The 11,637-nt window shown below is 34.2% G+C and overlaps 1 protein-coding gene across 2 annotated transcripts in view; it reads left to right on the forward strand.

Annotated features, from left to right (window-relative positions):
• LOC134536830 (ATP synthase mitochondrial F1 complex assembly factor 2) overlaps nt 1–11,637 on the forward strand; it is a 62,731-nt gene that overhangs the window by 44,522 nt on the left and 6,572 nt on the right. Inside the window, exons 5-6 of one of the 2 annotated variants that reach the window (XM_063376827.1) lie at nt 5,116–5,231; nt 7,005–7,196. In XM_063376827.1, the coding sequence (XP_063232897.1) occupies nt 5,116–5,231; nt 7,005–7,145 (257 nt within the window). In that variant the 3' untranslated portion in view covers nt 7,146–7,196. Of the gene's footprint in view, nt 1–5,115; nt 5,232–7,004; nt 7,197–11,637 lie in introns of those variants that run through there. The other variant, XM_063376839.1, reaches the window with a different exon arrangement.

Raw genomic sequence — 11,637 nt, forward strand, 5'->3', positions numbered from 1 at the left:
TCCGCCCAGTCTCCTTCTTCAGCCGGCAGAGAGCAGACGTCTCTGCAGACACCCCGAGGACATCACCGTTGTTTCACCGAGAAGTAGTTCTGTTAATTAATTTATTCAAATCGTTTTCATTCTATCCTCGGGGCCTCTCTCGGTCGGAGAGACTGTTTAATTAATAAATCTTATACTCTCCGGAGTTTTTGGTCATCCGTGTATTAAGTAACGACTTGAGGTGACCACGTGCGTGGTTCGCTTCCTCACCTAAATCGATTCGTGCCTCGGGCGTTTTATAACAGTATCAAGGAAGGATTGTATAAAAGCGTGTAATGTGAGTAAATAAAACCAACTTAATTGAGTCACGTGTCTTTGTGTTCGGGGGGCCCACGTGGGTCCTTAACCAGTCAGCAGCGTGTGGGACGCCCTAAGAGCCCACTGCGGTTAATTAGAAGCGTGCCCGACGCTGAGAGCGGGCTTGGTTAGGAACAGGTGTTGCATTAAAAATCAGGAGGGCTAATATCTCGCCGCACACGGGCCACGTAACGCCCTGAGCAAGAGTATCGAGCCGGGTCCACGTGCCCACTCACGTGGTGACGCCCACTATTTCCACCAGTAATTCGAACTTTAACACCGGTACGCCCTCAATTTACATTGAAATAGAAAACCTAAGCAAGTATGAAAATAATCAAAAAACATAATAAAATTATTTAGGCCAATGATTTATATGTTGAGATGTTAAGGGCTTGCAATGCTACCGGCTGCAGGTTCATGATGACAAAATAATTCGTAAACATATACTACTACTTATGGTCTAAAGTACTTCTCAAGGCTGGTGTATTTCTTTAAATAATCGAGAAAGTATTTAAGATAGAACACGGAACATCTGAATTATGTTTAATTGAGCTAAGTTCTACAACCACTGCAATTTTTATCATTTTAGCAAAATTATTTAATTGAAAGAATTGAGGGTTGTATCTATTTTTCACATATTTTTGTGATGTGTTACTACCCCAATTATTTTACTGAAATTATTTCACTACAGCTGCAAAATTGTATCGTTAATTTAATAACTGTGTCATTATTATTAAACTTTGGGTTCAATTTTGTTGCAATACTGGTGTGTCAAGTACTTTTGAGCAAAATTGTTCGTTTGCTGTGAAGCTGAATTCCATCTGTAATGATGCCTTATAGTGTGATGTAAGAAACATGATTTGTGAATTGGTTCCAGGTTTTTTGTTATTGTGTAAACAATTTTTGTCATAATACATAAGCACCCATAAATACATTGTGACTGTCAGTGTTAGAAGCGTAAAAATTTAAAATATTTGTTTTTCGTGGAAATGTAACATGTTTTTTGTGAGGGAAAAATTATAATATACATTGAGAAGTCAGGAAATTTAGCTGGATATTCTGAGTGAGTGTTAATGTAGTTTTTTTGTTTTGTGACTTTAAGTAGTAATAGTTGGAAACTGTGTAGAAAAGGTTTATTAGACACACTTTGGGTGGGTTCACAGATATTTCAGTTAAAACTATAAGGTTTCAAGGTACAGCAGTTTGAAGATGCTCATTTTATCCATGTCAAAGTTATTTGTAAAAAAAAAAAGTGTGGTTCAATCACCCTACAACTCAGTTAATGTCAGATGGACAGGCCATTTATGACTTTTTCCTACTTATTAAGTTTAAATAATTTTGAACTTTACCTTTAAAAATACATTTTACTGATTAGTAAGTCTAAACTTGTAAGTTCCTTGTTAAACTCCATAGCAGCTTTTATTGTTTACTTTAGTAACCAACCATTACATGTGGGAAATATAGATCTGGAAGGAAAGGCTAATTAACTAATTGCAGTTTTATTTATTTCCTAATATTTATACAATCCGTTAAATTACAACTTAGATGTCTTTTCACATATTAATTGCACTTTTGCAAGTCAACTACCCTGTTTTATCGCATAATCATTACACGCGCATAATGTCACACCAAAATTTTAGGGCGTCAAAATTTGAATAAATAACCTCTCTTGTAAACGTCGCATGATGTTTTTGGCCCTGCTACTAGATTCGGAGCGCTTTGCGTAGGTATTTTTTCCGTATAAAACAATGTATTTTTAAGTAGAAATCTAATATTTATTCGGACATTACTACTTACTTACTTAACGGAAATACTAAATTGTCTGATGTGTAAATTTTCTTTTAAAGACTTTTTAAAACTTAATTTCCTATATCTGTTTGTCTTCTTAATGTCTTAATGTTTCTTAAGATGAGAAAATGTTATGCAAGTTTTAAGCCCACCATGCAACAATACCTATTTCTTATATGTCAGGTCGCATTATGCGATGGTACTTATATTATTACCTATATGTAGTTTAAACCCCTAATGGTCCTTATGACTTGTTTCAGCATGTTTCTTACTTTTGTAACAGTATTTTTTGGCTCCACGTCATCTTGATGATGTGTTTTTGTCATACTTCACTTTATATGATTATTTTTTCTATGGTTAGAGCCAAGATTTTATGGTGTTATAAAAAAGCAAATTTCATCATTAAAAAAATGTGGATTTTGTCTTTATCATCATTTAAAATTAAAACACATATAATAATAAGTAGGTACATGTCAAGGATAATTGCATTGATCAACTGTTTCAACAATTTGTAGTAAGACACTTCAAATGTGTACATTAAACAGTACTATTACATTTATTTATGAGAGTAAGTGAAACAAAAATCAGAAAATAAATAAATAATGCAAGGTTAAAAGCTCAAAATTGTCATACATATACATTTTCTGGCGATGTTTCTCTGTAGGCCTTTATCCGTGACTGTATGCTATCAGCTATAGACTGCTTTTATTTTCTTTGCTTGGAAAAAACCATAGATAGAAACTAAATATTCTTTTTTTTCTTCATACTTAACATAATAATATTGTAGGTTTTTAATTAAAAACCTTCAACTAAAGATTTATGAAATGAAATTTTTATTTTTATAGCTATAATGAGGTAATTGAGCTGCATTTTGGTGTTAGGCAGTGTTCTTGACTTTCATTTCGGTGTTTGGCGGTGTGCATTGACTTAATTTGGCTGTTATTTAGATTTTATCGCAATTCACCATATAATCTTGCCTCTATCTATGGTGCAGGATTTAAAAGCAATTTACAGTGATAGGTCCATAATCTGGCGTTCTATGTTTCGCAAAGTATGTAATTTGGCCTAACTGAGCTGCTCACGTTCAGATTTTTTTGGCTGTTGACTGTTGACCTTGGCCACCAGGTAAGGTTATCAAAAACTTACGATCTAGGTTTATGATACATTAAGTTATTTTCTCACAGTGCATTTGTTAAATCTCTCTATATAGTGTGTACCAATTGTAGCTTTTTGCCATAAACTCATTCATTATTCAAAATGGAATCAGTCGTGCAGGGATTAAACATTTTGAGATGAAACTATTTAGGTTTCAGTTTCAAAAAATTTTAATAAAAACTCAAATATAGAAACTTTTATAAAAAAAAATGGTGGTCTGTAAAGTTGGTTTACGGACGGTAGTTTAACGTGACGTCATAACAAAACATTGATGAAATGATTGCATACTTTTATGAATAAAATTGAATCATTTTTATTGAATTATCACTATTTTGTATGGGTACAAAGAAGGAGTGAAATTAAATCTACAATTTAATTGATAAATTTACTTTTATTTGCACTCATTAATTCAAATATGTTTATTACTTTAACAAAGAGATTATTTTAACTATAACATTTATACAAGTTTGCTATTTAACTTCAAGATCTTCGAGAATTTTTACGTTTTTTCGCAATTACACATTTAACGACGAAGTTTGTTCGTCGTGAAATTAAACGTAGAATTTAATAAAAATGCCCTTGCAGTTAATAAAATAAGTATTAGTAAGTTTAAGAAAGAATTTTGGCTTAAATCTCCAACCCAGACGCTTGTGGTGCGCTGGGGCCGAGATTAAAATTTTTTGAGAATATTTTACTTTTTTATGTCTTCCAGTGCTCAAAATGATATGCAATTGTGGCCCCGGGTACGAAATTTTATTTTTAATTCATTAATAATAACGCCCCTCACGATAAACAAAGGAAGATATGTATTAACGAGTCCCTGGTTGCCGCGGAAGCGGATAGATAGCGTGATTCGTTCGGTTCGCGTCCGTCACCGTAGATAACAGCACCGTAGGGGAATAATATTATTTTGTTTTTATAATACAATTTTATAACAAACACACATCCCAAATACACCAAACTTATTTATAGTGTGTTACAATATTTTTTAAAACATTGTGCAAAAGATCCCGGGTGTAATTTGAATTATTATGTGTAACTGTGAAACACCATTGTTCGTACAAAAACATATTTGAAAATTCAACATTACTTTTAAATAACCATACCTATTGTGCTGAAAATCGGTGGACGATCGTTAAATTACATAATATTAATAATTCAAACGACAAAAACATGATTGAAAAGTCAAATTGATGGTGGTTCCAATCGAGTGGAAGAGATATAGATGTGGTGCAAGCGTACAATGAGCGTAACGGGACACATCGTAGTGGGACAATGTGCGTTGCGGGACCATTTTTCGTGCGTGCAGCCGGTGTTCATCGATTTATTAGACGTCACGTCAAAAATTATAGGCTAAGATGGGGTAAATCATTAACCACAAATATATTCCACATATTGATTTCAGAATACTTTAAATTGATATAAAAACATAACATAAAATGGTAAAACAATGTTTCATAATTTAATTCTGATTCATTCCTCATTCCTGATTACCTCATCATACTCTAGTAAATTTTCTGCAATTTCTCAGTAGAGAACCAATAGGTATGTTAAGGTTAGATAGTCATCAATAGATGTGCATATGTAGGATGATAAAATTATGAATACATACTGTATTTTGCACATGCCTATTTATTAGTACTACAATGTTTGCATTGAAAAATCTGTAAATCAGACTACCTTATATTTTGCTTGTATTGAAAATTTTTTCAGAATAAAGAATTAAGTTGTCATTTGATATTCAAAATGTTTAAGTTTCCTAACGGGATTGGGGAAACACTGATTCAGTGTGCTTGCCAGCCACCCCGAAGTGACTTAAGCTGCGTCTCGTTGCAGGTTTCAGCTTTGCGGTTGAAAATCTCAAGTCCCTCATCCTCACCCTGTGCTGTGTGGACAGGCACATCAGTGTCGAGGAGGCCGTGCTTCTCTCCAGGCTCGAAGAGGAGTTTCAGGTATCGTGTGTTGTAACACTGCGTTCACATTTCCTTTTAGGTTCTAAATTGCATTTTCATAAACATGTAGATTTTTTTTGTATTCCTCCTCTTCTCGTAGAAATCTTGCCCTAATTAAATTTATCACTTTTGATGCTATAATTCTGATTCAGCCCTTTCACTTTGTTTTGCATTAATCAGAACCAAACTGGAATATTGCTCAATATACACAATAAAATAATTAATTTTTAGAATCTTCCAAATCCATCTTTGACTTTTTTTTCCTGATCATTGAACTCAATTAATGACAAAATGTAAGAAATTATATACTTGACAATACTGGTTTACGTGTCCCTCAATTTAATAGTCAATTGCATTTTTCCCTGTGTATCCTTCATTAGAACATTGACCTAATTTATAGATGTCACAAACTTTCATAAACAAAAATGTAATTTAGTTACGGAGCCTATTAATTCTGCTTTATTGTTATTCATTACTCTGTTTTTGATTTTCTGTAAAGAATTTTTGTATAACTAATTAATGTATAAATGTGTTTTGTCTTTTTTTTGTACATGTTGTCTCTGTATATTCCTTGTGCCTGATCCTTGATTCTCGTATTGTTGGTAGGCATTTTACAAATAAAATAAAATTAATGTGTTAACATACTCATTGGTGTGTTAATGTGAGAAGAGATTTACATGATTCAAATGGAATTTAAAATATGCACAATAAAACACTGTCACTCACAGCATAATTGCTTGTGGCCTTTTATTTAACTTTACGGCTAGGGAGTACCAACATCAAATCTACTTCATTAAATATAAATTGTAGTTCAAATGATTGTAACATTCAGCAGATATCAATTTTTAATCAATAAGGCTATGTTGGCTGATTTAAATGAATGCAATATTTAAATTTGGTGAAACACCTTTCCCAATCCTTTAATTTTAATGTTAATCAACTACTCCGTGACAAGTGATTGAATGAACTATTAAATTTTGTAAGACTTAGCAAAATCCAAAATGTGAGGGACAAGATAGCGGACAGCTTCGAGAAGCCATTCAAGCAAACACATGTTCTGACTAACCACGTGATCCCAAGCCTGCAGTGGCATGCCTATTAAAAGTTTGTGTAGCTGTGGTTTCTTACATAATACATGTCTACTACATTAAACTTTAGGTGCTATCTCTATAATGCAGATTTATTTTGTTCAAACTGCAATAAACATTTTTTCAAATACTGTTTTTTGTTACCATTGCTAATGAATTCCTATGTGAAATTGAAAAGGTCATGAAATTTTACTTCGGAATTTTCAGCTTCCCAAGTTTACTTTCTTCATTTACTCCAAAATTAAATGTTAAGGGGAAGAGAAATAAACAATTTTATCATTTTGTATTAAAAATTTGCTATATTTAAAACAGAATATTTTTTTAGAGATTTGCAAAAATCCATAATTTCAGATAAAGATTAACAGTATTAGTAGAGTTGTCAGTTAAAAAATAAAATAAATATTAAATACAAATGACAAAAGCTAAAATTATTTGTAGTGGTCAGTCTCTGTTTACTTCAGACATTCCATTAAATTATATACTATGCTTTAACAAAGCCAAATTTTGTAAATTAAACAATAAATTTTTTTTTTAGAATTTCAAAACTGTTTGAATCCAACTTGGCATTTCTTGGTTACTATCTATTTCTCCTTTAATGGGTAATTTTTTTTTAGAAAGAAAGATAATTTTTATGTTGTTGCATTGTGACAGACGTGTGTATCCCACTGTTCTGTTGCTCCTGCAGGCCGGGCACTGGGGCAGAGTGGAGTGGGCACACGATCTTTCTCAACTGGACAGTCAGGCGAGGTTAGCCGCTGCCGTCCTCTTCATTCATTTCAACTCTTCAACCGAGCTGTCCAAGTCAAAACAGAAGTTTGTCGTGTGAAAGTAATTGTTTGTAGTTCTTAACTTATTTGTATTATACAACTATAAAACATGTTTGGTATTGTTAGTTTACTTTAAGAACTGGTATTCATTTCTATTGTGATCATGCTGTCAACTGGTGCATAACGTGGCATGCTAGCTTGAATTGTTCTGCCGGACGTAGTAAAATCCCTCAGGTGGTCACGACAGTCGAGCAGTCAAAAATCACCGGCCTCCCACCAAGGTTAGGTAGTTTTGATGGACATTGCAGTGAGCTGGTGGGTTTTCTTGGGGTACTCCCGTTTTCCCCACCATTGCATTCCATCACAGCACTTGTAAGTCACAATGCATGGTACTTAAAATACACAATAGCTTGCCTTTTTTTTGTTCTGAGTAAGTTTGCATTCATGCAATAATGATTTGTTTGCATTCATGCAATAATGAGTTTTATAACAACACTACTTTAGTCATGATTAGGGACAATATATAATGGTTTTATTTTTAGGCTAATTATGTTTTTAAAAAAGGAGATTTTATTGTTTGTATTTTTTTTAACACTTATTTTAATTATGAAGATAGCATTTTACTAAACATATATGACACTTCAATATTTCATTATACAGTAGAACCCCGATTTTGCGAACACGGATTTAACGAAAACAGCGATTTAACGTAAAGGTTTTCAGGAACCATAAAAAAAAAACACCAATTTATTAAAATAATAATATAGATTTCCAAAAGATGAAAGTAAATAGTAATGGAATCTTATTAAAAATTACACTCTGTGGTGTCAGTAATAGAATGGAGGTACTATATATTAATATGTGCCTTTGCATGATCTGTCCAAATACGAAAAAATTGTTCAAATTACTTAAAAACTCCGGGTGCTGTAACTGAATTGCGTAGGTGTGTGCCATTGCGCGCGCCTGGATAGATAGACTGTCCGCGACACATGACGTCATGAAGGGTTTCTTTGTCCGCATCCCCCTCCCCCATCAATATCCCTGGCTTGACTCACCACGTTATCTTCCAAACACGCCCGCATAGTAACAGTGCTAGCCAATAATCACACGTTTCCAAATATTCCCTTTCCCATCCTCCAGGTTTTTTCAACTTGTGACCACGTCACACCAATACGCCATTATCATTATTCTCTAGAGGTGTAAAAGTAACGAAAAAAAGCGTCCCCGTATGTACTCGTTACTATCGTATCACGTTACATTACTCGTTACTTCTGATACCGCATAACATGCTATGTTATGTTGCAGCAACGAATCGAGTCGTATTGCGTACGCGTACAGTATGACGTCGCGTAAATAATAATAAATAGAATATAAACAATTAACAGTATTTGATAATTAACAGTTTTTGTTAACCAAGAAATAATTAAATCTCATTAGAGCTGCTTTTTTTATACTATCTCTTTTAAGATAAGAACAAAAAACGTGAAAATACGCGATAATAAAAAACATATTTCTAATTTGTAAACAATACTTTCTTACGTTGTTTCTGTTCCAATCTCAAACTTTGTCTACACACACAATACCTTTAATAAACAGTAAAAAACTTTGACGACAAATTTCCAAATTATACTTTACTTAATAAACAAACATCGTTCTTTGTAACGCAAATTCATCGAACATGCGCACGCATGCGTAAAACATACAAAAAATGTGAGTATTTAGATGCAGCCGTGTGTAACGTTTCGTTACTCGTTACTATATGGCGTACCCGTTACTCAGTACCGAATACATACGGTTTGCTACAGCTCTATTATTCTCAGCAAGAGCTTTGTGCGCGGTGTTTAGTTTTTGGAATACGTTTTTTATAAGTGCTGCGCAGCTCAGCGAACAAAGAGTCAGCCGGCGGCTACGCCGCGCCGTAACAGCAGCTGACCAAGTACAATGACCTTTCCCCGCGTACGGCGCGCTATTGACGGAAATTTTCCATGAATTTGCGGCCATTTTTTATATTTTTAATTTTTTACTGTGACGCTATGTGTATGTAGCTCGTATTTGTTATAAACGCTGCAGGTTGCGACTGTATTTTAATAAACTTTAACGTATTTCTTACATTTTACATATTTTTAAACTTTTTATTTTATGCTTCATTTTTCACGGTTTCTGAAAATCTGTATGTACGACCGAGGTGTACGTACGAACCGGGGGCCGTACGAGCGAGATTAAAAGACGTTGAAGATGTAAAGTTGACGAAGTCTGAGATAGCACGGCAGCAGCACAAGATATCAGCATCGACCCTGTCTACGATATGGAAACGTAGGGACGCGATTATGAGTGCGGGGGTCATTGAAAATCGGTAAATCGGATTTAACGAAACATCGATTTAGAGTAAACATTTTCGTTAACCATAGCACTTCGTTAAATCGGGGTTCTACTGTACAGTAAAAGTCCATTATAACGTAAATTTATAACGGTGCCAAAAGTTTATGTTATAGCGAATTTTCGTTATAGCCAAAAATAAAAAATAAAAATCTTATTTTTGTAGCATTTTTAAAATATATTATTTTCTCGCTTGTTTTTACTATGGAAATTCACAACAAAAGTAAATATACCTAAAACTTATTAAAATAACATTTTAAAGCTATATCAGCACTTGCCGACTGCGAAATATGAGACCGCGTGGCCGTGATAAGGCCGTCAAGCACATCGTGGCTAAGCGCACAGCTGTTTGTTTACATGGCGACGGGCGGGCGGGGTAACGCAAGGTCATGCCGACCGCAGCTGGTTTGCTGGAAACGTGCGTTAAGCTGATGATATCGGATGCATATTTGCGGAGTTTTGAATACTTACTAACAATATGTAAACTCAAAGATGTAGTGAAATTTATTTTAAAATTTGTCACATTATTACTCGTTGACACGTATGAAAAATGTCAAACACAAAAAAAAAATTTAAAAAATCTCTAATTACGTTGGACAACCATACAAATTATATAAAATAATTTTTCAGACTATTGGTCAGTAACACAAAAATAATCACTCGTACAGACCCTTGGAAAATGACAAAATTACAAATCACTTTTTAAAAAACGTATCAATCTTCGTTTGCCTTGATTTCACTTGACTTTCGGACAAAATAAACGACTGGACCTCTTGGAAGTTCATCAAATCTTTCGTTGAAGCATTTGTATGCTGATAAAAACGACTGATTGGCGTAAACAAAAATGTGCGTAGTAGCAAACCATATGTATTCGGTACTGAGTAACGGGTGCGCCATCTAGTAACGAGTAACGAAACCTTTCACACGGCTGCATCTCGTTACTCTAATTTTTCGTATGTTTTACGCATGCGCGCGCATATTCAATGAATTTACGTTACAAAGAATGATGTTTGTTTATTAAGTAAAGTCCAATATTTGGTAAAGTATAATTTGGAAATTCGTCGTCCAAGTTTTTTTAGTGTTTATTAAAGGTGTGTGTGTGGAGACAAAGTTTGAGATTGGAACAGAAAGGACAGAAGAATGAGTTTTAATTGTTTCTCGGTTAACAAAAACTGTTAATTATCAAATATTTTTAATTGTTTATATTCTATTTATTATTATTTACGCGATGTCATACTGTACGCGTACACAATACGACTCGATTGGTTGCTGCAACATAACATAGCATGTTATGCTGTATCAGAAGTAACGAGTAACGATACGATAGTAACGAGTACTAATTGTTATAGTAACGAATACACACAGGTACTCTTTTTTTCGTTACTTTTACACCTCTAAAACTACACCATACGGAACGCATACGACGCAAGTGTGAGACGAGTTATGATCATTTACGGGCTACAGTCGGCGTGATTCTAAATAAGTAATGCTCGCAGCGGGGCCCTGTCGCAGTGGCTTGCTTTCGTCGCCGCGAGGCAAGCTATGCTCGCTGTGGGGCCCCACCTTGTGCGGTGTTGCCAAGACGGCCACATCATGCGCGTTGTTTCATTTGCCGGACGCGTGGAATTGTGCGAAGCTGTTTCTCATTTATTAAGGAAATTGTAGATGTTTTCTTATTGTTTTAGAGCAAAATTACAGGTGTGTAATCTATCGCTATAGCCAAAATGAGCCCACGCTGCATTCGTTATTTCAGAAATTTTTATCCTACGCAGCATATGCAAAATTGATGGTGCCGATGGCAATTATCGTTATAGCGGACTTTACGTTATAGACCGTATTCGTTACAACGGACTTTCACTGTACTTATTTCACAAAAAAAGTTACATTTTGACAGATACATGAACTTAGACATACTTACTATTACAATTTATGTTGTAAAACTACTCAGAACATAAAACTTAATCAGCAAGTGTTTGTGTGTTTAAAAAATGTACCATTCTGTAATGTAAAAATGAGTAACTAATAACAGTTGCAAAATCAAAAAAGTAAAAATCTATTTGGTAAATACATTTCGTTACTAACTTTGTGCTGATACGAATCGGCAGAAGCCAATTTTGCCGATGTTCAGTTGAATCAGCATTTCTACCAATTCACAATACAATTGTTAATTTTCAG

Source organism: Bacillus rossius, chromosome 1, assembly GCF_032445375.1.
Source record: "Bacillus rossius redtenbacheri isolate Brsri chromosome 1, Brsri_v3, whole genome shotgun sequence".
Taxonomy (NCBI): Eukaryota; Metazoa; Arthropoda; class Insecta; order Phasmatodea; family Bacillidae; genus Bacillus; species Bacillus rossius.